Genomic DNA, 26,505 nt, shown 5'->3' on the forward strand with positions numbered 1-26,505 from the left:
ACTTCCCCAAAAACAGACTAGACATCAGAAAAGAGGGTAAGAGCTCTTGATAAAGGGAAATCCCAGCAGAAGGATAGTATAGCCTATTAAGGGAAACGTAGGTGGACCAGATAGATGTGGTCTCTCTGGGTCTTTGTGTATTTACGATTTTATTGAAGGTTAAGGTGGATTGGGATGTTCCAACTTCTGGACTTGAAAAACCCGTCTACTAGGGCCTAGGGAGCTGGCTTTGCCAGTAAAGCATTTGCCTTGCAAGCTTGACAACTGAGTATAGGACTTTGTATTACCAACACCCACAAAAATGCTTGGAGGGTAGAATGGCTCCAGCATGCAGGAGATCCCTGGAGCACACTGACTGGCTAGCCCACACATGAGCTCTATGGAGTTCAGCAAGAGACTCCATCTCAATAAAGAGCTGGAGAGCTGTCATGGAAAATCCCACAGGTAAACCATAGGCTCAGCCTCCACATGCATTCACACATATGTGCCCTGAAGAGAAAGTGTTCCTGCAGTGGTGTTCTTTACACACGTTTTCACTGTAACCCAATGTGCTGTCTGAAGGCCCTGAGCCCACCTAACACCATCAAAGATGGAACTTTGAGACCTAAGTCTTTTCTGTTTTTCTCAAAGCCAGCTGCCAACAAATTTTCTTCCACTTAATTCCTCTCGCTCAATTTTTTGGCAGAGTGACCACATGAACCTTAGATTATGGTCACAGCACCGTCAGACTAGAGTAATATTGGTTCCCATAGTGACCTCTCATGGAACTAACTGGAATTTTTTTCAGACGGTTGTATTTAGCTAAAAGAAGGATGTATGAAAGTAGGTCTTGGGCATTCTAACAGCTTTTTTGCTCTTTTTAATATGCACCAAGGTTAAGAAATAATTGCTTTAGAATGTAATACATTGATTTTATTGAAACATTTCTTTCCAAGCACTAACAGCTAGAACTGATGCCATAACAGCCAACAAGATGTAGTCATTTCAGCCCAATGTAACTAAAATAAAAGTCTGGCTTTTTCTTTTTAGAGACCATCTTGGTCTCTAAAGTTCACAAGAGAACTGTAAAGAACTTTTTAAAGAAGCAACTATATCTTTTGCCCTTATTTCAATATGAGTTATTATATGAGCTAATATGAGCTATTACATTTGTCTCCTGTATGAATTTACCAAGACAGGGTACACTGTACACTATGGCACACATTAAATGCTTATTGTCAGAACACAGTCCGTGAATGAAGCTGTGTGAGGAGATTTCTGAGACCTTGTGAGAAAACACCAAGACAAGTCTTGAAACTTCTGTTCCTCCATAGCATGGGTTGTTCTTGGGATGTGTTTTTGTGCTCCTCCCAGATGTGGTGGATAGGAGTGAGTTTACTTCAGCTGTTGGTACTCACCTGTCACTATGGAAAAACTGTTACTGCCATTTGTGTCTTTTCCTCGGGATTGTGCACGTTACTCCGGTGACTGTTATTAACCCTCAGGGTACAAGATGTCTGATGCTCTGAATAAAGTTGGCTACTGCATAAGATTTTAGTTCGTCTCATTTTTAGGCCCTACTGTGCCAGGTTTACACCACCAACTACAGCCGCAACATTTATAAACCAAACTCTACATTTCATTACCTACAAGACCAAAGGCAAGTTATCAAAAGTTACTGAGTCCCAGTTCCTTACAGTACCCTTAAAACCAATTAAATCTATCAAAGGTTTCAGAACCATAGCTTCTTAAATGTCTGCCTCAGTGGATTCCTGTGAGTTCTCAATGTATAAATGTATGTATAGCTCACAAAGTTGATAATATATTATTATTCTAGTATATAGTAATAGTTCTTTTTTATGTTTACATTTATTTTTATTAATTACAGTTTATTCACTTAGTATGACAACTGTAGACCCCTCCTTCATTCCCTCCCAATGCTACCCTCCCTCCCTTTTCTCCACCCATGCCCCTCCCCCAGTCCACTGATAGGGGAGGTCTTCCTCCCCTTCCATCTGATTCTAGTGTATCAGGTCTCATCAGAACTGGCTGCATTGTCTTCCTCTGTGGCCTGGTAAGGCTGCATCCCCCTCAGGGGGAGGTGATCAAAGAGCCAGCCATTGAGTTCATGTCAGAGACAGTCTCTGTTCCCATTACTAGGGAACCCACTTGGAGACTGAGCTGCCATGGGCTACATCTGTGCAGGCATTCTAGGTTATCTCCATGAATGGTCCTTGGTTGGGGTATCAGGATCTCAAGGGCAGGCTGTTTGACCCCCCCTCCCCAGGGGAGGAGCAGTCTGTTAGGCTACAGAGAAGGACTTTGCAGCCAGCCCTGAAGGTACCTGATAAAACAGGGTCAAATGAAAGGGGAGGAGGTCCTCCCCTATCAGTAGACTTGGAAAGGGGCAGGGAGGAGACCAGAGAGGGAGTGCGGGGTTGGGGAGGGAATGAGGGAGCGGGATACAGCTGGGACACAGAGTTAACAAAATGTAACTAAAAAGAAAAAAAAAAAAGTAAAACTATAGTTTGTGTAGGATATGGAGAATGTCAGGTCTGCTGTTTGTTTTCATTATCAATCTGTCACTGTATTAATATGGCCGTAGGGCACAAACCCTGCGCGATTTTCTTGGCACCTCCTTTTTACAACGAAGACATGGCGAGATCACATGCTGCAGCACTGGTGCGGTGGCCATGTTTCATAACAAGGTGGCACCTATGACAAGGGAGAGCTGGAAGTTATTGATTTTTTTTTTAAGCTACATTCTTATTTTACTGTAACTGTCTGTTCCTGGCTACAGCATAGCTAAAGACAGCCTGGGAGTGAAGGGTTATGGTCTCCAAAGGCCAGTCTGAGATCTGGTAATGAACTGCTGTACTATCAGGGAGAAGAGGATATCATGAAGTTAGCTAGATTTGATTTTAGAGGACCCCTCTCCCACCTTGTGCTGAGATTTGTCTCTCTTTTGTGTTTGTTTTCTGAAGCGCTCTTTAAAAAATGGTATGTTTGTAAGCCAAACTTTGGGCAGAGTGCAGGGAGTCTTATGAAAGCAAAGGGAGATAGAAAGACCTGGAAGGGACAGGAGCTCCACAAGAAGAGAAAAAAAAAATCTGGGCACAGGGGTGTGTTCTGAGACTGATAGTAATAGTTCTTAAACATCAATGTGACACAACTTGGAAAGCACCTGGGAAAGTAATCTTAATTGAAGAATTGTCTGAATCAAGTTGGGTTGTTGGCATGTCTATAAAAAAGTTTTGATTGATTTGATACTAGAAAACCAAGTCCATCCTGGGTGGCACCCTTCCTGAGGCAGGTAATCCTGAACTATGTAAGAAAGGAGAAACTGAGTAGGTCTGGATAGGTTCATTCTTCTCTGCTCTTGACTGTGAAGTGACCAGCTGTCTCGGGCTCTTGCTACTGGGAGTTCCCCACAGCAATGGACAGTAACTAAAACTGTGACACCCTAAGTAGCTTTTTGTCAGTGTATTTTACCACAGCAACAAAAAATGAATCTAGAACAGATCACAGCAGTAGAATTACTCAGTTATTACCTCTGACCTCCATTTCCAGGGATGGCACCTACTTAATACATCATGAAATATCATAATAGCTGTCCTTTATTATAATGCCCTGTGGACCTGACTGATTGGTCAGGTTCTTTTGGGTCCATAAATATTTTTTAATATTATATCCTCATAGTTTCAGAAAATTAATAAAATACACCAAACTGGAACCTGGTTCATCAATCTTTCTTGAAGATAGTTGGTATGAATCTTACTTCAAAATCTCACCACAGTCAAATACACTGACAGACTCAGTTCTCAGACTCAAAGAACTGAGAGTACTTGACACAGGAGCAGGGAGTTATTCTAAGGGGGTGAATATCCTAGCTCTACTATGCTGTTAGTACAAAACACAAGAAGTACCTGGGTAGAAGAGTAAGTGCGAAAATAGATGACTCGTTGTGACAGCAGAATTTTTTTCTTAGAAGGCCCGGAGAGCAATAGTGCTTAAGAAATGGAAGAAAACAAATGAGTTGATTAATGTTATGGGGTTGGTGCATTTTATAAAATTATGTGGGATTACATGTGTCTCTCCCTCTTTGTCACCATATTCGCTGTCCTAGTGAACTGTCTTATGGTTCAGCATATACGAGATGACAGGGGCCACTCAGGAAAAGCTGTGGAAAGCAAGTGAGCTTCCTGGAGGTGGTCCGCCATCTTTGTATGGCTATGATGGGGGAGCCCTGGTTGAGGCATGGCCCCAGGGACTTGGTCTCCGGATTGCTTCTTGATGCTGATATGCCTTTTCATGTTTGTCAGTCATTACTGTATCCCTCACATATCTGGCCTAGTGTGGAGAGACCCTCACTGTCTATTGTTTCCTGGGTATTTACCCACTCTGTTGGGCATGTTTCCTTCAGAATCAATATAAAAATGTACTTTCATGAAATAATGCTGTTTAGATGAACTGATGATTTTATACTTCCTCATAATGATTTTATAGAATTCCTGATTTCATTCAAGTAACTTTAAGCCCTGCTGTAGAATAGCACACACAAAAATAGCTGCATTAGGAGCTTTCGTGCTAATTTTATTGTACACAACTTCAAAAATAACACATGAGATAGATGACCTAAACTCTAATGTATTTAAAACTCTAATTTATTTGGGGTTCCATAAAGCCTCTCCCTTCCAACCCCCAACCCTAAGTAGAAGAGTCAAGGTTAGTGGAGAGAGGTGGTGCAGACCCCTTTACTTCTCCTGGCTACTTAGGGTCAATGGGTTCTTTTAGGGCTTTACCAATCTCCGTCAACAGCAATTGCAGCCAGCAGCCTCCTCCAAGCCGCTGCACCGCGAAGCGTTTCTCTCCTTCTGTCTGCTCCAAGCCACCATACCACCCGTTTGTTTCTGGCCTCCCCAAGCTGCTACTCTCTATACGCCACCACTGCATGCTATACTTTTCCTTTTGGGGCTCTCATATTTATTTCTTCAGAGCCTAGACCATGCCCCTCTCCGTGCAGCATGAGGCAGGCCCTTACCAGCTGTCAAAGACCACATTCTGCATGAGCCGGTTATCAGCTATGGACAAACTTGAGCCCAAACTAAAATCCCACACTTGGGATTAAAACAAAAACATATTCACACAACATAACTGAGTTTACAAAAAAACCAAAACTACCATTACAGAGCTGTTTCTTGGTAAAAAAAAAAAAAAAAAAAAAACCTCGGTAACCTATGACTTAAAAAGCTATTGCTTTAAACTGATAATGAGCTTCTAAAATGAAAGACAGATAAAACTATTGCTTTGATCTTATAATGAACTTGTGGAGCTAAAAATCAATAAAGAATGTTTAGTCAGGTGCTAGTTTTGATAGAAAAACCATAATCAAAAACCCTGCTGTAACTCCTTTCTGTGTAACATTTTATCTGTTTTTGTGATAATTGGTTTTATGGCCACAAGGTAATTTTTCTTATGACATAGACAGCTTTGCTTTAGAGGACATGTAAGCCTAGGACAAAAAATAAACAGTTGCTGGAGCCCACTTTGCTTCATCCATCAAGTGTGTGTGTGTATGAATGTCTGATTTCCTCTCCCCCCTTTTTATTTTCTTTCTTTCTTGCTAAGAGCAATCAGCTCTGGAACCAAAGGAGTTAAAAAAAAAAATGGAAGAGTTCAGTCTCTCTTCTGGGATATGTCAGACTTCACTGACACCCACAAGCAGCCAGAAACGCAGTGCTGGTGTCAAAGAAAGCAGTCGCAATGACTTCTGTAGACTTACGTCTAAAGCGAGCAAGCGAGCAGTCCTTCTGCATCTCCATCAATCAGTCCACGTGTAGACAGAAGGGATTTAGTCCTCCATTCCCCTAAGTGCAGGGCTTTGTGTGTACTGTTTCTTGTAAATAGTTCTGCCCTTGCCCCAGTGACAATTAGTTTAAAATTATCGTGAGTTGAGGGCTGGGAATTTCTTCTTTACATCAAGAGAAAACTCATCTCAAGTGTTTCATGCACAGTTCTGTGTCCATGATTCAGAAAACAAAGGAGGCTCTTTCTTTCTTTCTTTCTTTCTTTCTTTCTTTCTTTCTTTCTTTCTTTCTTTCTTTCTTTCTTTCTTTTAAATAGAAGACTGAAGAACCTCTTCTAAAATGAAGACTTGTGAATATAAAATAGGTTGAAGCAGAAGTGAGAGAGTAAGGTGGAGCATTGACTGCTCTCATTTCTCACCACCGAGCACAGTAATTCAAAAAGTAACCTCTGACAGGGTTTGAGTATCTACAAGAAGCCATGGGCTACAGACACTTCTGCTAATATTCTGGCCTCCTACTCAGTGTTTTATTGAGACAAACCATAAGGAGAACACTGGATAGAGATGTAAAGAGAGAATGCATCATGAGCCTGACTCATCAGAAGGATGGATGGCTTCTCAGGGCTACCAACCACTTTCTTCCAAGGCCATGTCTTGTTCCTTTGGGTTTTAGGCAGGCTTCCTTCCTAGCATCTGAGGTGTATTGACACCTGTTTTTCTCTGCAAGGAGCAGCTTCCAGGTTCAGTCTTTAAAATAATTGTTAGGTCTTAATAACTAGAAGCTATTTTCAACATGACCTAGCTAGACACATGGAAATATTTACCACCACGTGTGTGTGTGTGTGTGTGTGTGTGTGTGTGTGTGTGTGTGTGTGTGTATGTGTTTAAAGAGAGATAAGACCAGAAGGAAAATCAGCTTGGGTTTATTTTTTTCTCCACAGTTCTTGATATCCTCAAATTGAAGTTCCTATCAAACATCAGTTAGTTGGTAAACTGGAAAAATGAAGAGTTTATTCAAATCATATGTGACATCCCTGTCTTTCCTTGAAAGAAAAACTCTGGAGCAGGCTATGTGTGCAAAAGCAAATGCCAAGCATGGTCTCCATGGCAGCTCTGGGAGCTGGCTTCCAGTGTCTAGCAGAGGATTAGCCTCCCACATCAGGGCAGAGCTTCAGGCCTTTCCACTGCCCTGCCCCTGGCAGGCCTTATCCCCACATGGCCTAGCATAGCCGAAGAAGGCAGGCAAGGATGAGTTCCAGCTTGCAGCTGGTTGCTTACAGCTTAAGTTTTCAGCCTTGCACAGAGAAAATGTGAGAAACAAAGGCTGGAATGAAACCCTACCCTCAAGGTGTGCGTTTGATAAGGTGGATCAAAATTCAGCAATGTCTACTGTAGGCTGGGTGACTAAGCAGTTCTGTGCCTTCAGTAATTACAGTTCCTTGGCTATTTCTGCTAAGAAGAATAACTCTACAGTACATTGATTTCCATTTTCACGTTCATGCAATGGCTTTACCCTCTAGTAACCTTAGAGATATGGCTATTATCATTCCCATTTTCCCTTCCTTCATGAGTGCCTCTACACCTCTGTCTCACTGACACCTCCCAAAAAGCTGCAAATGGAAATGCTTGCTTCTCTTCGAGTTTCCCAAGTGTCCCCATAAGCACTTACTGGCCACCACCGGAGCAGATATATTAGCTAGCTCTTCTGACTTCAAAGGCTCGTATCTATTCCTGCCATCCTTGGGGGACAGGGTGATCACAGTCCTGGATGAGTTAATGAAAACAAAACAAAACAAACAGACAAACAAGCAAGCAAACAAGCAAACAAAAAAAAAACCAGTGTCCTGAGAGACAAGAGCTAATGACCCTATGCTAGCACCACCCGGAAGGTCTCACGCACTCACACTCTAGGCAAAGCAGCTTGGAAATAATGGCAGTCCGCTGGTTTCCATATGCCTGGCCCTCTCCAGGTCAGCACACTGAAGATTCCTCATTCTGGAACCTTCCTGCTGCTGGACAATCTGATAGGTGATCAATTCATGTACGGATCATAGGCTATCCCTTTATCTCTGAGTTTCAGTAGAGTTCTCTGTTCAGAGGACTCTTAGTGCCCAAACTTGGAAAATTCTGGAGGCTTCTAGGACCTCACAGCTAAGCTATGTGAGGACATTCTCTCTAAAGTGATTATGTCTCAAACATTTTAATAATTGCAGCAATAAATCAGAATAATAATCCCTGTGACTGGAATCAAGTTAGTAGCGCCATTTGCTTCTGGTTTTGAATGAAGCCGTGTATTAAGAGTCGTGAGGTCCTCCCCATGAATCCTTGGGACACACAAGCACTGTAGCTTCTGTGTCTCCCACGTTTACACGTACAAGTGAGAAGACAGGCTCTGAGCCAAGCACATAAAGCTGCAAACCTTTCTTCTTGCAGCACACTTCTCAGAGTCCCCCAAGTTTCCCAGCAATCTGGGTTGCGTGGGTCCTTCAAGCTGAGTCCTTTTCATGACAGATCCTCCTTAACTCTGGGATGGAACAGACTCCGCCTCTTAAAATGGCCATGTGGTTTCTGCCCTGAACCTGCTTATGTGCTGTTATGCTAACTAATTTATAGATGCCGAACCTTCTTTTCATCCCTAAATGAAACCAGTTAGTTCATATTCTATGATCTTTTTAATATATATTGGTTTGGAGGTTTTAGGTTGTTTGTTGGTTTTAGACAGTGTCTAAAAATCTTTTACAGCTCTGGCTGTACTGAAACTCACTATGTAGACCAGGTTGGCTTAGAACTCATAGAGATCTGCCTGTTTCTGCCTCCCAAGTGCCTGGATTAAAGGCGTGCACCACTATGCCCTGCTTTGATGTATCATTAAATTCAATCTGTAAGCATTTTATTAAGTATTTTAGCATCTACCTCCATCAGGGGAACTGGTCTACAGTGTTTGTTGTTGTTGTACCCGTATCTGATTTTTGGCATCAGGGTAACAGCCTTCACAGGATGAATTTGGTGTGCTCCTTCAGACTGGATGGAGTTGTTTGAGAAGCAGCGCCGTCAGCTCTTTTTTTAGAGTGCTGGAATTCAACAGGGAATCCTCTATGTCCTAAGCATTTTCTTACTGGAAGTCTTACTATTTCAGTGTTTTTGGTCATTACAGATCAGTGTACATTGTTTATATATACTTAGTACAAATTTTATGGGTCATAGCTGTCTCTGAATTGATTCATTTCTTCCTCTCTGAATATGGGTTGTTCAAGTATTTTTCCGTGATTCTCTGGTGTCTATTATAATGTCTCTCTTTTCGTTCCATTACATTGGTCTCCTCTTTCATTTGGCCAGTTTGGCAAAGTACTATCTGGTCATTATCTTTTCAAATATTCAAAGTTGTATTGAATTCTTTGTTCTATTGTTCCTTTTGTTTCTATTTCATTGATTTGTCTACTTTCTCTGGGTTTGGCCTATACTTGCTTTCTGATGCTTATGGTGATTCATTAGTTTACTTTTTCAAGATCTGTTTCGGGTTTTTTTGTTTTGTTTTGGTTTTCTTGTGAACAATCACATACTTCTTAGCCTTAACTCTCAAGATGGCACCTGGCCATCTGGGTGTGCCAGTAGGGGTTCCTCTGCAGAGATGCATCATAAAGCAACAGTCGCTCGCGGGCCCACACATCCTCTACTCTGTTAGGGGCCTGTGGTCACTATCCGATGGGTAGGACTGTGAGTCACTTTTCTTTCTTTCTTTTTCTTTTAGGGTGATAAAAGGGTTTATTTGGCTTGTACTTCTACATCACAGCCCATCATCAAAGGGAAACCAGGATAGGAGTTCCATGCAGGAACCCAGAGGCAGAAGCTGAAGCAGAAAGCATGGGAAAACTCTGCTTACCAGCTTCCTCCTTCGCTCACATTCAGCTACTTTCTTTCTCTTTTTCCCATTTATTTATTTACTTAATTATTTTAAAGCCTGATCCCAGCCCCCTCCATCTTCTTCTCCCAATCCCACCCTCACACCCCTCTCTCCCATTCCCTCTTCTCCTTTTCAGAGAAGGGGAGACCCCAAGGGGTACCAACCCACCCTGGCACCTCAAGTTGCAGCAGGACTAAGCACATTGTCTTCCACTGGGGCCTGACAAGGCAGCCCAGCTAGTGGAAAGGGATCCAAAGGCAGGCAACAGAGTCAGAGATATCCCCTACTGCCATTGTTAGGGGGCCCACAGATGACCAAGTTGTACATTGCTACATATGTGTAGGGGGTCTAGGTCTGGCCCATGTATGCTCTTTGGTTGGTGGTCCAGTCTGTGAGCCCCCACGGGCCCAGGCTAGTTTATGCTGTAGGTCTTGTGGTGGTGTCCTTGACCCCTCACTTTTAAATTCCTTGTCTTTTAGATGAGGCATCTGCTCCACTGGAGAGCGGCGTTTTAGCCATGTGCTGCCATTCCTTTGCAGTGTGTTCTGCTGTTTCTCCCTACTTCTCGGCTTTCCTGTTCAGTCTCTCTGTCTGGAATGCATTCTACCCTTTGCTGTTTGATTTTTCTTACTCATTGCTTTGCGTGGAGAGAGCTTCTAACCTGATGTCTCACCCTGGAAACTTCAGGCCATGCATTTTAATTGTAATTTTTGATCTAACATTTTTATTTATTCTTTGAGAATTTCACACATGCATACAATGCATTTTGATGCCCTTCATTCCTTCTCTTCAACTCTTCCTGGATTATACACACACACACACACACACACACACACACACACACACACACACGCCTCCTAAGCATAGTGAATTTTACTGGGTACTTTCCAAAGCATGTTTTTTGTTTTTTTTTAGCTAGTCATTTCTGGGAGAAATTGATTAGGAGCATAAAAACTTATTTAGCTGGTAAGCATCACCTAGTACCTTAACTAGAGAATATTTGAAGTTTTGCAAAGCCCTTATGGATTTTTCCAACTGAGAAATGTTGCCTTAGTTCTGGCACCACCTGAGTTGGTACTCTCTTGCCTTTGTTCAAAAGCAAACAAGCTTTTGTGGCTGAGCTGGGGCTTGGTCTTTGTTTGGCAATTGAGACTCAGAATATCTGTGTCCGTACCTGCCCACTGCGCCTACAATATATGCTGGGTTTCTCAGTGGAAACAATGCTGCTAAAACAATGGCGCTTGCATACAAGCCTGGTCTACTGGCAATACTCTTACCAGATGGGCTTTATTCGGCCAATCCACTAGAATTACTGATTATAATTACTACTTTTGAATTAAATATGTGTTAATTCGGATTTACAGAGACTATTGTGTTATGTGGAGAGATTTGTGGCCATGTTTTCCATTTTTCAAAGGAAAGGACTGGGCTGATGTAGAAGTAGCTGGACAAAAACTCTGGCAAATGTCTTCTGGGTAGGCAAGAGTCATCATTCCGTGTGTCAGAATGGAAGAGTTTTATCCAAAGACAGAAAGCCTATCTCCCTGTGACACTCCACAGAAGTGAGATCTTAGTGTATGCAGAGTGTGCTGGAGGCAGTAGTGTCAGTGGGACAACTAGGCACTGCCTGTAAGAAACACCTTGGACACGCTCCTATCAAAGGAGAAAGTAGACTCGGGAGGGTCTGCTGCTGCTTCTTCTAGAAAATAGTGGCTTAGAATAGTGAAACAGCTAAATGCTTGCCCAAGTCATTTCTTTTGGGGATGCAGGAGTCTCTGTGTACAGCAGGATTCTAATTCCCTCTCAGTCCTTCAACCAATGTGTGTAAACAGTAAGCAATTCTGTGGGTAAATAATGTGATCTAGAGCCAGATGGCAGATGGTCCTAGTCCAGGGACAAGTTTTAGGCCATTTCCTACCTCTAGGATACCTAGAAATTATAGACATCCTGATCCCTTACTCACTATTTCTTCTACGTAGCACTCACCTTTACTGTTTTTACAGATTTCCTTGCATCTATTACATACATACAAACATAGCATACATGCATATAATATATAATTAAGTGTGTGTATAAGCACTGAGCCCAGAGAAAGACATTGTACCACAGAGTGATATCCCTCCCCCTCATTTATATTTAACCACATTTTCTATAAGTTTCTACCATGTGCAAATGAAGCGCAAATACAATGCTTAAATGCACCTCTAAAACCAGCTGCCCTACAAAACAGCTTGCACTCAGAAGCACACAATGCATTTCTTATCAATTGTACTGAGCTGAACTAATCTGAGCTGATTTTATAATCTCCAAAATGAAATGAGAAAGAGTGGTTTCTGGCCCTTCACAGTAGAGTTGATTATTCAGTGTTGCCAGGTTCTTAGTCTTGTCTAATCATAATAGTTCCTGTATTTCTTTTCATCACTTGACTTGCTGGAGGGTGGAGTGTCTTGGGTTGGGAACTTTTTAAGGCTATGAATCATGTTGCTGAAGACAGGCAAAACTTCCAAGTCACGCTATTTATTCAAGGCAGAAGATGCAACTGTTCATATCAGAGTGAACTGAGCATCAGAAGTCAGAAGACGTTCCCATTTGCAGACTACAAACCCGAGAAAGCCAGGATGGGCACTGCTGGAAAAGTAAGGGGAACGTTTTGGCTTCTTCGGTCTCTTGAGCTAATACGCGGGTTGCTTCTGAGAGCTGTGAGTCCAGTAGAGTAACTAAATACTTTCTCGGGGAAGGCGAGGCTTTTAAGTAGGCACACAGTGGGGAAACGTGGATAAATTGCATCAGAATGCCAACAGCAGCAGGATTCAATTGAAAACCACACGCTGAAGGTTCTTCCTGAAAGCGGTGATGGGAACTAGGGAAGTGTGGTTTATATGGATAGTATTCATAATTTAATTTCCTGCCAGCCAGTCATTTGCTCTGGATAGCAAACTGTTCCCATAAGGAGACTTCAGTATGGTAGTAGGATGTACTCACTTCATTTCTGGAATCTAATGGGTCCAGGATCTCCTGTGCAGATGTTGGGAAAAATGTGGCCCTGCTGTTGAGGATGGAAAATGCTAATTCGGAATGCAAAGTCAACAGCAAAGAAATCACATTTTCCAAGTTTCTGAGGACATGTTTTTTTTTATCAAAGCGTAAGTGTAAACACTCTTGGCAGACAGGACCGTGCAGTGGATAAAGGGTGTTTATTCCTTCAGGTGATAACAGAGCCAGCATGGCGACAGTAACTCAAAAACCAAGGCTGGCCTTTTCCCCACTTGCAGATTGAGATTGTTGGGCTCCTGCTTTGAATGGACACATAACTTCATAAGATGTTGGGTACTTTTATCTGTATTACTTTTAAACAACTTTGCCTTTAGTCTACTTTAACATTTTAGGAAGATAACGATGATGTTTAACATCTGTATAACACAAGAGAGGAGGCACTAGAATGCTAGAACCTGAAATAACTCCCCCCTCCCCAAATTAAAGATAGCTAGAATGAAAAACATTTGAGTCAGAAATCCAGTAAAAGCTGAGAGTCAGGGCAGTTAATTTTGCACCATGGAAGTTAGTAACTTTTGCCCATAGAAATAAATGAATCAGAGTTGAACCAAATCTTAAAATATTTCCAACTCCACATGACAAGCTCTGTGGCCTCCATCATGTGAATGTCTAGCCACTGTCAGAACATTTCCAGCAATGGAGAATTCAGAGAGTCCAGGCAGCACCTCCTAACTATAATTAAGAGTACAGCGTATACGACAAATAGCACGGTAAATTTAGAATTTTGATTTGGCAATGTTGTACGGTAGAGTAGTTCAAGGGGAGTTATGTTATCCACAAAACTATTCTGGGGTTTCTATTCCATCCCAGAAAGTGAGTATTCTCTCTGTTAATTTTTTGCTATTTCATTAACAAAAATAAAAGGATGGTTATAATAGTTTGCTAAAGATGCCATTAACAAAGTACTGAGGACTGTGTGGCTTAAACAGTAGATTTATTCTCTCATACATCTGGAAGCTAGGATCCTGAGAACAGAGTGTGGTCAAGACTGGCCTCTTTGGAAGCTTTTCCGTTGCTCATCTTGCTGTCTCTATGGCCTTCTCTTGGCTTATGTCTTAACCTCATTATGAAAAGAGCCTATTGGACTGGACTAACTTCGGTGACCGCATTGTAACTCGATAGCAATGGGAAAGCCCCATTCCAAGCACTGTACCGTCAGATTCTGGGGTACTGAATACTAGGGCTTCAACACATAAATGTAGAGAAGACTTTATTCTATTACAATGCTTAGTCTAAAGAATTTGGATAAACAGAATAGATGGGGGGGGAATCAAGCATGTTCTAACATTCTCAAACTACCACTGACTTTGTTTTAACCTGGTTTGTTTCCTCTCTGCATTCTCCAACAATATTTTGTGTGCTGCACTCATGTAAGATAGAAACATCTTTAACCTATTTTTCCATCTATATGGGCTGATCTGAAAGATGGAACCGTGGGGTGGAAGTGTCAGTACACGCCTACGTTTCTGAGGTAGTGAGCAAACTACCCTCCTAAGAGATGAACCTGAAAAGGGTTGCTCATTTTCCTGCTTAGAAAAAACTGGGTGCTCTCATTGAGTGAGAATTCATTACCCACTCTACAAATAGAGAGTTACAGCTTGTCGAATTGTAGCTTGCCATATAGCATCCGGCACCGTCAGAGCATCACACATGCCTGTATTTCCACCTCTCAGGAGGCTGAGGTGGGAGGGTTTTTAAGTTTGGGGCCAGCCTGAAGCCTGAGCTACGTAGCAGGATGAGATGCTGGGGGGTTGCCTCCGATGAGCTATGTTTCCTTTATAACATTTTTCCTGTCACTGTTAGATGTAAAAGTTCCCCCGTGCCCTCTGTCTCTGCCATTAATGTGGTGAGGGTCCTAGTTCAGGGTCGGCCAGATTATACCATGACTGAAAATACTTTCCTCAGCAAGACAGAGGGTGCCCGTTAAACGGAGACATTGGTGACTTTCTGATGCTCATTTGTCTCCAGCATAACGTTTCTCACATTTAATCTCTGTAGAAGGCACTGAGTCATCTAAAGGGCCATTCAAGTGTTGGCCAACAAGTTGAGAAGTAGCTAGATTGTGAATCAGAAAAAAAATGAGTATTTTACATTTTGTTTAATTTTTATCTGTGTGCTTGCTCGCTCGCCCTCCTTCCCCACCGTGTGAGTGTATTCATGTGTGTTCAGACATGAATGTGCATTTTTGAATGAATATAGGTGCCTTCGTGCCATGGCTCACATGTGGAAGTCAGAAGCAAACTTACAGAATATTCTCTGTCTGCCTGTCTGCCTTTCTCTCACTCTCACTTGCTCGCTCACTCACTGGATATATACTATTTGCACAAGGAAAGAAGCCCTGACTTGGGCTAGGTACGAGAAATGAGGCAGAGATGGAAAGACACCGTCACGCTCCAGAAACACACAATGCACTCTTCCTGGTGGTAACAGCTCTATGTCTTACCCCAAGTTGACTCACTGCTTTACGATTGCTACATGGTTGCAGATGTAATGGAAGACTGGGCTACATTCTCGCAGGCAAATCAGCTGCGTTTTCTGCACTAAAGACTTGCCCTTTCTTAATAAGCAATTCACGGATGGCAGTTGCACTCATATATCGCATTTGAAATCATACCGATATACCAATTTATTGGACGATTGCATGAATCCCAGCCCTATGTCCTGTGTGGCCATAGACCGGTCATTCCATGTGTTTGGCCTGCATGCATCAAGCCACCATCTCAGACAAAGAGCCACACAAGATGATCTGTAAGGCTTCAGATTCTGTCACTGAAGGAAAACATTCTGAGGAAACTCAGAGTTGGAGGTGCTCTTCTGTGAATATTTCTATGACTTGGGAAGTCTGAGTGTAAGATTAGCACCAGTGATGACGGTTGATCTCGTAGGTCATCAAGTGCAAAGCGGCTGTACTATGGGGAATGAACCAGCCCTTCTCCATTGAGGAAATAGAAGTGGCCCCACCGAAGGTGAAGGAAGTTCGTGTTAAGGTAAGAAGGAGCTGAAAGGCAATCTAATTAACCCTGAGAAGGCCACTGGTGTGTCTAGCTTCCTTTTAAAAATGTTATTTATGTATTTATTTGAAGTGTGTGGGTGTTGTGTCTGCATGCCTGTCTGTATACCACACGCATGCCTAGTGATGGAGGAGGCCAGAAGAGGGCTTTGAATGCGCTGGAACTAGATGCAGTTTCAAGGTACCATGTGGGTGCTGGGAATCAAACCCGGGTCCTCTGGAAGGGCAGCCAGTGCTCTTAACTGACTGCTGATCCATCATCTCTCCAGCCCAGAGGTTGGCTTCTTAAAAATGTTTCCTAACTAATTCTGCCACCAATTCATGCATGTTGTTAGGGAAGTGGTTGGGCTGACTGTGAAATGCACCAATTAACAATGCTAATCTAGCTTATTAAAGAGAATATTTAATTTTTTAGTGATGCAGTGTTTGATAGAGAATGATCAATAGTTATTACCAAGGATTGTCTTAAAATCTTCTGGGAATCACAGTATATTGAGATATGTATGTATGTGTGTATGTGTGTATGTATGTATGTATGTATTTGTGTAGCACCTGGAACAGAACCTTGGGTATCATGAACAACGCCAGGCAGGTACTCTCCCAAGGAAGTATATCTCTAGCCATGTTTTTATTTGTTGCTTGAAGACAGGGTCTTACTAACTGACATAAGCTTACTTTGAATTCACTTTGTAGCATGAGTAGGCCATAAACTTGGTGATTCTCTTGCCTCTGTTTCCCAAATAGATGGGATTACAGACCTGTGCCACCGAGATCACCTAGAAGATTCTTGATAGGAACTCTTTTGTGCCTGAGAAGTGACAGCTTCCTACAGTGCCCCGCCCTAATTTTGAAAAGCTCTTCACCTTTGGCTTAAATGCTCTGCTTATCAGGCCTTCATGCTAATCCTTCTTTGATCTCTTCCCTGTAGAAAGGCATCAAGATCCAAGCGGGAAGGCAGGCAGCAATGCTGTAATTCCCTGAAGCAAGGAAACTTGGCCTGATGCTTGATTCAGGCTCAGGCTGTCTTAGCATCATCACTATAATGTGAGAAAATGATGCAGAGTTAAACAGCACCGCATTGGAAAGCGATCCATCTGCTGATTGTGCAATGGTGTTTATTGCTTGTTTGTTTTAAACACAGATTTTGGCCACAGGAATCTGTCGCACAGATGACCACGTGATAAAAGGAACAATGGTGTCTAAGTTTCCAGTGATTGTGGGCCATGAAGCAGTTGGGGTTGTAGAGAGTGTGGGAGAAGGAGTCAGCACAGTGAGACCAGGTACAGAGGCCTTGCTTATGCTACTGAAGGAAACAGCCATCAGGCTTGAGGGGTCAGCCTAGCTTAAGGAGACCCGAGGAGAGCGGATTGTACTGAGTAATACCAACTTGTCAAATCTCAGCCTTACCGCTCTACTTTGTGGTACTTATAACACTGAGACTATTTTAAAGACATTTTTGTATATAATATAGTTTCAGTTCACACCTGTTACATCTATGAATTAATTAAATAATATAAGTATTTTTGGTCCTTGAGGTTCATGACTCTGTGTTTCCAAGGCTGGCCTGAAACTCCCTCTGTAGTCCAGGCTGGGCTGGCAGTCTTCCTGTATCAGGGATTACAGGCACGAGCCACCAAACCCTCTTATTTCATCTTTTCATGCAAATCGATGGCATCTGACGTCATGTTACTTTCTTTCTAGGCGACAGAGTCATCCCCCTCTTTCTACCGCAGTGCAGAGAATGCAACGCCTGCCTTAACCCGGAGGGCAACCTCTGCAACAGGAGCGAGTAAGGTGTCGTCTTTACCCCGTCATTTAAGTCCCCCCTCGATAGCTTCTGAACTGAATGAAGTAATGTGTGCATTTGCTGTATCCAACAGTCTGACAGGCCGTGGGGTGCTGGCCGACGGCACCACCAGATTTTCCTGCAAGGGCAGACCCGTCCAGCACTTCATGAATACCAGCACCTTCACCGAGTACACGGTGCTGGATGAATCTTCAGTAGCCAAGATCGATGCCGCGGCTCCTCCTGAGAAAGCCTGTCTGATTGGCTGTGGGTTTTCCACGGGTTATGGGGCAGCTGTTAAAACCGCCAAGGTAAGAATCGGGGCCGACTAGCCATAGCTTTTTCCTTCCCACCTGACAACCTCTCAGAAGAGGATTTTCCTAGAACCACAACAGTTAGAAAATATACACCCTGCCAGATGAACTGGACGGAAAATAAAAGGGGCGTGGGGAGAGCGTGGAGGGAATCAAAGTAGAAATTGGATTTGGTTGTTAAAAAAAAAAAAAAAAAGACAACATATCTTCAAATGACTCAGAGAGTAAAGGTTATTCCAACCAAGGCCGTCAGTCAGAGCTAAGACCTAAAACAAATCAGCTTGGCTTTGTGCAAAGATCAGAGAGGTCTCAGTGTTTGTCTAACCCTCCTGTGAGAGCAGAGGCTTATGGGTAGGGCCAAGCAGGCTACAAAGGCTGCGGGCTTATGGGTAAACCTTTAGGAAGGACTTTTGTTAACCTGGCAAGTGTGCTTTCCTCTGGTAAATACTTCTTTTTCTCAGACATTCTACTTCTAACACTTTTTGTCCTCTGAATAAGTCATTTGAAGTCTTGACCCAGGTCATGGCAATTCTCAGAAAGAGGGACTTTTCTTTCTACAGGTCACCCCTGGCTCCACCTGTGTTGTGTTTGGCCTGGGAGGAGTTGGCTTGTCAGTCATCATGGGCTGTAAGGCAGCCGGCGCCTCCAGGATCATTGGAATCGACATCAACAAAGACAAATTCCAGAAGGCCCTGGATGTAGGTGCCACAGAGTGTCTCAGCCCCAAGGACTTCACCAAGCCCATCAGTGAGGTGCTGGCCGACATGACGGCCAACACCGTTCAGTATAGTTTTGAAGTTATCGGGCATCTGGAAACCATGGTAAGACTCAAGATTCAGGGAGCCACAAAGTACCCAAGCTTCAAGATGTGTTCCGGCTAAAAGTCATTTTTGCATTGCTTTATTAACAATCAACATGTCTGTGGCTCAGGCCACAAAGCACAGGACTGGTGAAATGGTTCAGTGAGTTAAGGTGCTTGTCTCCAAGCCTGATGAACCGAATTTGATCCTCAAGACTCATACGTAGAAAGAGAAAACCAAATTCCATGAGTTTATCCTCTGATGTCCACATACATCCCATGACATGTGCTCGCCCATTCTCATGCCCACACAAAGACAAATGCATGAAAGTTCAATTAAAAATGTAATGATAACCACATAGGAATTTTGCCTAAAAAGTCGCAGTCTTAAGTCAATTTTGCCTGACCATGTAAGTCTCTTATCACGCCATTTTCACGTAAGTAGAGGGCAAGGAGTCAACCTGTGGACCATAATTTCTCTTGCATATGTGGAGATCTTGGCAAAAGTGATTCCATCTCTTGAATTTGCAAAGCAGGCTGAAGAGGGCAGGGGAAAGGTTGTTTTTCTAAATGCGATCTCCTGCCTCTAAATCCTTCACCTGAGCTTGGCTTATCACGCATAGATAACAGACTTCAGCACCCTGATTCATACCTCCCATAGGGCACTCCAGTGCCAGGCTTTACAGAGTCCTTGGAATTATAAATCCCTGGCTGTGAGGAGAATATGGAGACTTAGAAAACCAAACAAAACCAGTTTTGCTCATAACTGCACTATGGGTAAAATTTGCTCTAAGGCATTTGGTAATTGAGAAGAGACCTTCAGTTCATCATCGCTGTCTCATCCCTTTTTTGGTCTCACCTAGAATTTATCCCATAGCAACTGAAGCATTCTGGGTTGTACTCTACAAAGGAAAGAGCCAGCTACATTATGAAGTCCATTGGTTCTGAGGTGGTACTTGCGGCAAGTGCCGTCTGAAGTACGCTGTTGTTGCTGCCTACTGAATATTTAAAAGTGTTATTTGTAACTCAGTAACTAAGTGGGTTCCCTAGTAAGGGGAACAGGGACTGTTTCTGACATGAACTCAATGGCAGGCTCTTTGACCTCCCCACCTCCCACAGGAGGAGCAGTCCTGCTAGGCCACAGAGGAGGACTTTGCAGCCAGTCCTGAAGATACCTGATAAAACAGGGTCAGATGAAAGGGGAGGAGGTCCTCCCCTATCAGTGGACTTGGAAAGGGGCAGGAAGGAGATGAGGGATGAAGGGTGGGATTGGGAGGGAATGAGGGAGTGGGATACAGCTGGGATACAGAGTTAATAAAATGTAACTCATAAAAAAAAAGAGTTATTCAAGAATAAGTGACAGAGCAAATGACCAAACACTTGGGCCTACCCTCAGAGATACCACCAAGAAAAGAAACTCCTTTGCCTCATAGCTTAGCATTTGATTTAATTTTCAGACAAAAATTTTCAGATGTTCTAACTGATTAATTCAATTTCATTTAGCTCAAATAAGCTAGGGCTTATCTGAAGTGTTGATGTGATTATAAAAGTCTCACAAGGATTTCCTTCCTGTTGTTAGTTGGTTACGGTTGACTAAGTGTACTAAGAATCACAGCTACGCTGGCCTCAGGGAAGGCTACTATACATCTGAAGAGGGATATGCCCCTAGGAGATGAAGCACTAAGGACTAATGTTGCATTGAGACTTTTTAAATCAAGCAGGAAGCCTGGGGGCATAATTTGATTTTGATTCTAACTACTGGAACTCTGGCTATGTGCTGGTCATTTCTGAACCCATGATCTCCAGAAACAACAGTCCCCTTCATCCGAATCTCAGGTCGATGCCCTCTCATCTTGCCATATGAACTATGGAACCAGTGTGGTGGTTGGTGCTCCTCCGTCAGCCAAGATGCTCAACTTTGACCCAATGCTGCTCTTCACTGGGCGAACGTGGAAGGGCTGCGTCTTCGGAGGTGAGAGCAGCTGGGCCTCTGGACTGCGTGTAATATTTGCCTTTCCTGCCTATCAAGTAAGGAAGATTTGTGTTCTCATCTCCTCGCCCTCAAAGCACCTTCCAAGGATGCGTGCTAAATGACCCCAAGTGGAGGTAGGATAGCAATCACACAAAAGATGACTGTCTGTTTTTTATGTGACGCAGGGCCAACAGCAGTAGATCAGTACCTGCAACCTCTGTCACCCAAGGGCATGAATTAAAAGCATCAGACGTGTCTCCACTGAGATGACTTCTGAAGCATAAAATTCTCATTGCATCCATTGTTCTCCATACACCCAAGAACACTCACTCATGAAAGAGAAGTTGCTGTACTCACGAAGACCTTGGCAAAAGTTCTGTGCTCAGAGCCTAAATAAGTGAACAGACGGGGTGTCACATTTTATAGGGACAGTTCAATTTCCCATCAGAACAACCAAGAAGCAGTAAAGATGAGGCCAGAATCAATCACTCTCCTGTAGTAGATAGTTCAGTAACAGGTTCAGACCCCACCTTCGGAGCCTGGTTCTCTGTTACCTTCATACAGCAATGGGGCATTTCCGAGGCACTCCTCATATTAGACTGTCTTATACCGTGCAAAAGGGTAATATCTGAGCACCTGCTGAGAGTATAAAAAGAAGAGAGATGATTGCTCTTGGGTTAGAGAAGTATGTAGTTTGTTGGAAAATGCAAAACAAAGATATTAAAGAAACAATATAAAATTGGCACTGCTATTGACATTAACAGACCAATTATAAGAGGAGTCATTTAACATTTATTTTATGTTGACAGTTTCACATAGGGCTGGGGAGGTGGTTCAGGGACAACGTGATTGCTGCACAAGCCTGAGGACCCAAGTTCAAATCCCCAGACTGGGGGCTGGTGCGCAGGGGGTGGAATCAAGAATAGTCAGGAGCAAGTGAAGCCTTTATGACTGTTGCCATAGTCTTTTCTAGTGTCAGCTGCATTTATCCCATAGTGAAAATGACTTAATTGTATATTTACAGGACAGCATCCAATATTGGATATATTATTAGGCCTTCCAATTTTCCAATTTTACAGAACTCTGAGAAACATGTGCCACAGGTAGGCAGCTAGCTACGAGTCTATGCTGAAGAAAATGTCCCACTGGAGACAGAAACTTAAGTGTTGTAAATATAGTTTATTTAAAGTTATTAGACTAGAGGAGATTACCCTGAGAGAGACAAAGAGGAGGAGAGGTATGAAGACCAGTTCCTGGGACACATTAGACGTTTCAGAGACATGAAGGATTCAGGAGAGAGCTTCTCCTAGCTGAAGTAGGAGATGAACTGTGATGATAATATGAGCAGAAGCAAGTGAGCAGAGTGAGGGACAGGAAGGATCAGCCACCGAGACTTCCCAGAGCACACATTAGTTCAGAAATCATAGTCCACCATTGAGTCAAAATGACACGTGAGTGTGTGTGTGGCGGGTGCAGGGTAACCTTGGCCAGAGCTGAAACATCAGCGCGCCAGACTGTGAATATATGTAGAGTGACCGCACAGGAGACTGAGTGCTACTGGAACCAGCAACTATGCACGGGAGACAATTCTGTCTGTGGTTCTCTACACACAGAGATGTGGGACAGCTGGAAGGAGACACAGGACTCGGGAAGGGTTTTGCTAGCCTTTGTTTCTTAAGATGGGAGAAACACGGCTCATTTGTATGCTGGGGGATGGCAATAATGCGTAAGAGAAATGACACAAATATAATGCCATAAAATGTGAGGGTTACCTAGTAAAGTACACAGGACCTTTACCCACAGGTTGGAAGGGCAGAGATGATGTACCCAAACTGGTGACTGAGTTCCTGGAAAAGAAGTTTGACCTGGGCCAGTTGATAACCCACACATTGCCTTTTAAGAATGTCAATGAAGGATTTGAATTGCTCTATTCAGGGCAAAGGTATGTGTGGTGACTTTTGATTCCTTTCACATGGTATATGTTTAAATTTTCTTCCATTTTTATTTTGGATTATTTAAGCTAGCCAGGTGAACGCAGCTACTCAGTTCTTTCTATTCATAGAATGGCATCTCTACATGAGCTCTTTAAAATCCCCTGGGCTTCAGTTTTTCAGGTCCGCTGGATCTCGTTGGCCACTTTAAAAAAAATTATAAAGCTGCTAGAATCCTCAAGTAATGCCACAACTAACTTCTTGACAGTTCCCGGAGCTCTTACGCAACTGTGCTTGTTTTCTGAGTCTTGTTTCTCAGACGTTATTCTTGCCATATTCAGCTGATGAAACAAAGGTTACAAAAGGCAAATAAATAATATCTGATCTCATGGAAGTGGTGTCAGGGTGTGCTGTGCTCTACGAAGGCCAGACTTCTCACCCAAAGCCCCACAAGCTCCAGGTAAAGAGGAAGTCCTCCTCCAGTTTAACAGTGAGTACTCCTGGCATACCCCTCCTCTCTTCTGAGCACTGGGCAAGAGCCAGGTGGAGTGTGAGGAAGTCAAATTTCAGCTACTCTTTCCTTATGAATCTGTTTTGGAGCTGCCTGTGTGAACGAGATAGACGACACTCACTGGTCCTGTAAATACTATCTACCATGTGCAGTGGTTTTGGAGGCTGCCTGAAATAGGAACTAGTATTTCTTTCCAATATTCTTTCTAGCCTGGTGCGGTCTACGGAATCACAACATTACATACATATGTCTAAATTTTAATTTTTAAACAGGGGAACAACGAATGGTTTTCTACCAGAAAAAAAAAGTCAAAACTCATTTATTTACATAAACAAAGCTAGTATTTTAATATGATTTGAAAACAATTACTAGTTGTTTTCCAAATAAGCGAAATTACTTTCAGAAATCTTATTCTCCTATCTCCCTAATGCAGTGCCTTGCCAAGTGACATTTGTAATCCTGAGCCTCTCGGTTTCCATGACTTCCTGCCCAGAACCCCTACAGTGTTCCATTCATGTCAGCTTCACCAGGATAATTCTTTTCTACACCTAAACAGAGAATGGCATGTATTCTACATCTTCATTCTGACTGCTGGCCAGTGTGTCCAAGGCGAGGCTGAGCCCTGCAGGCAGCCCCTTCTCCCCTTCTCCTGCAGGCTCTCTCTTCTTCCCCTGCCCAAGATCTTTATCCTGGCTCAGTCTGATCATGGCTCTGTACATATTGTCATAGTTATCTAGCAGGCCTCCTGCTTTCTGCTCTCCAGCCCTGGTCAGTCCTTCAGTAGCAGATGCATTCAGGCTGTCCCTAAATATCAATGTCTTGGGGTGGTTTCATTACTGAACTAACACCCACTTTAATTTATTAACTTGTCTAATATCCGGTAACTAAGAATGCAGCACCACTCTCCTAGGCCCCAGAAAAACTCTGGGACACAGGGAAAGTGGGTCTCTCCTGCTTCTACCATCTCTGGGTCATGAAGAAATCTACATCCTCTGGATTGTCGTTCCTGTTCTCCCCACTGTGGCCTTAGTCCTGTGTTTGCTGGACACTCCTTCCTGTTAGTGGCTGCAGTTAAGCACATGCTTCCAAAGTCAGCTCAATACCCACACATGTTCCCTTCCAGAATGCACAGAAGGCATGAACCTCAACCCAATTAACTTTCCCACAACAGAACCAACCATAAGGTTTCTATAATAGAAAGTCAAGAAATTTCTTGACTGAATAGAAACACACACACACACACACACACACACACACACACACACTGACTAAAAGTTATCATTTTCCATTTCAGCGTTCGGACTGTCCTGACATTTTGAGATCCAGAGAGCTGGGTGTTCTTTGCTGGGTGACTGTGACCTGAAGCCTCCTTCCTGACAAGGACCTCTGACATCATGAGTCTGTCTGAGAAATGCATGCAGAAGCAGATCTGGGGAAGATATAGAAGCTTGATAGAGTTTTCTAAACCTTTTTAAGTTTAGTTTAGTGGGTGCCTAAGCTCAGCTGAGTAAATGTTTTAATTTGTGTTTCCTAAGGCTATAATTCTATATTTTTATAAACATATTCTTGGATTTCCACTTGTTGGAACAGGGATTGTTTTCATCATTTTACCAGTTGCTGTGACTTAAAACAGACTCAGCATGTATAGGTGCAGTAAATACATGTTTATAGAAATACTCATCAAACCAGAATGACTCATTCTTTTATTTATTTTTTTTAACAAAAACAATTTTGAAACATGTTACAAATTAACTTGAATTAACTTGCGAAATTGCGCACATCACTTGATTAGATCAAGAAAGAAATTGGGAAATTTAAGGGAAGGGCACATTTTTCAATGATTAACTTGAAGAATTATCATTATGTAACTTTGTGACCTGGAACCAGCACAACAGTGCCCTGCCCAGGGCTATTTGTCAGTGTGTATTCATAGAAGACAAAAAGTCTTAGGATAGCAATTAAATATGAACCATAGTGATAATCACGTTGTGATACTTACCATAATATTCAGTTCAATAAAGTAGAATGATAAGTCAAGTTACACAGCAGCAACTACATTTAACATGAAGATGTTTTTAGTTTGCAGCGTGAATATGTATCTGTCTGTGGACAGATACATACATATAATGTGTTAAAGTTTCATTATGACATGCATCAGGCTGACCCAGGATAGCCTCAAACTAGGATTACCAGCATGCATACCTGGCTGAATGTTCTTTTTTTAATTTTTTATTAATTACACTTTATTCACTTTGTATCTCCCCCATAAACTCCTCCCTCCTCCCCTCCTAATCCCACCCTCCCTCCCCCTTCTTCACGCATGCCCCTCCCCAAGTCCACTGATAGGGGAGGTCTTCCTCCCCTTCCTTCTGATCCTAGTCTATCAGATCTCATCAGGAGTGGCTGCATTGTCTTCTTCTGTGGCCTGGTAAGGCTGCTCCCCCCTCAGGGGGAGGTGATCAAAGAGCAGGCCAATCAGTTCATGTCAGAGACAGTCCCTGTTCCTATTACTATAGAACCCACTTGGACACTGAACTGCCATGAAGCTACATCTGTGCAGGAGTTCTAGGTTATCTCCATGCATGGTACTTGGTTGGAGTATGAGTCTCTGGGAAGTTCCCTGTGTTCAAATTTTCTGGTTCTGTTGCTCTCCTTGTGGCGCTCCTGTCCTCTCCAGCTCTTACTATTTCCCACTTCTTACATAAGATTCCATGCACTCCACCCAACAGTTGCCCATAAGTCTCAGCGTCTGCTTTGATAGTCTGCAGGGCAGAGCTTTTCAGAGGCCCTCCGTGGAAGGTTTCTAGCTTGTTCCCTATTTTCTTCTTCTTCTGATGTCCTTCCTTTTTGCCTTTCGGGATGGGGATTGAGTATTTTAGTCAGGGTCCCTGGCTGAACGTCCTTAATAAAAAGTTACACAAAATGATTTGTAGTGACAAGCTTGTTTGAAATGAGCAGTTTTATTTAATTGTTGAGGTTTTAATGGTTTTAAAGTATTGGAGTATCTGGAAACAAAATGGTTAATAAGGAAAAGTTGTTTAGGAATAGCAGAAAACTGAGATTTCTACATAAGGACATAGTCTAGGCTGAAAATCCAGGTGACCATGAGCCAAATACATGATAAATCTTTTCCAATAAAATGTGGCCTGAACCCAGGGGACAAACATACTCCTTTATTCTTCCAAACTCATTTTAGGAACTCTGTGTTTCTCTGAGAGCAGAAGCAGACAGGGACATACATACAAACCAAAACTGCTAACATATGTGCCTAATAACACATGAGGAAAATATCTCAGTGGGGCACTGGGGAGATGGCTCAGTAGTTAAGAGAGCAAGCTCTTCCCAAAATCAGTCCCCAGCACCAATACTGGTGGGCTCAGAGCTGATCTTAACTCCAGCTCCAGGGCACCCAGCACACTTCTCCGGTCTCAGGGACACCTGT

At 42.9% G+C, this 26,505-nt stretch overlaps 1 protein-coding gene and 1 long non-coding RNA gene across 2 annotated transcripts in view; one reads left to right on the plus strand and one right to left on the minus strand.

Annotated features, from left to right (window-relative positions):
* Window positions 1-2,637: 2,637 nt before the first annotated feature.
* Window positions 2,638-26,505, minus strand: part of LOC129692007 (uncharacterized) — a 72,479-nt gene continuing 48,611 nt past the window's right edge. Inside the window, exons 2-3 of the long non-coding RNA XR_008722592.1 lie at window positions 3,906-3,988; window positions 2,638-2,694 (exon numbers count right to left, since the gene is read on the minus strand). This is a non-coding gene — a long non-coding RNA (uncharacterized LOC129692007). The remainder of the gene's footprint in view (window positions 2,695-3,905; window positions 3,989-26,505) is intronic.
* Window positions 12,239-24,742, plus strand: Adh7 (alcohol dehydrogenase 7 (class IV), mu or sigma polypeptide). Its single transcript, XM_055628237.1, has 9 exons — window positions 12,239-12,322; window positions 15,626-15,727; window positions 16,892-17,030; window positions 17,452-17,539; window positions 17,631-17,847; window positions 18,411-18,671; window positions 20,486-20,621; window positions 22,425-22,563; window positions 24,358-24,742. The coding sequence occupies exons 1-9, from the start codon at window positions 12,305-12,307 to the stop codon at window positions 24,380-24,382; spliced, it is 1,125 nt and encodes a 374-aa protein (XP_055484212.1). The 5' UTR covers window positions 12,239-12,304; the 3' UTR covers window positions 24,383-24,742.

Source organism: Psammomys obesus, unplaced genomic scaffold, assembly GCF_907164565.1.
Source record: "Psammomys obesus unplaced genomic scaffold, mPsaObe1.curated_primary_1811, whole genome shotgun sequence".
Classification (NCBI taxonomy): domain Eukaryota; kingdom Metazoa; phylum Chordata; class Mammalia; order Rodentia; family Muridae; genus Psammomys; species Psammomys obesus.

What these genes read in the sequence shown, in the direction of transcription:
- Adh7 (XM_055628237.1), top strand. An exon ending in TCGGGCATCTGGAAACCATG is followed by an intron (nt 18,672 to 20,485) that starts GTAAGACTCAAG and finishes TCCGAATCTCAG; the next exon opens with GTCGATGCCCTCTCATCTTG. An exon ending in GAAGGGCTGCGTCTTCGGAG is followed by an intron (nt 20,622 to 22,424) that starts GTGAGAGCAGCT and finishes CTTTACCCACAG; the next exon opens with GTTGGAAGGGCAGAGATGAT.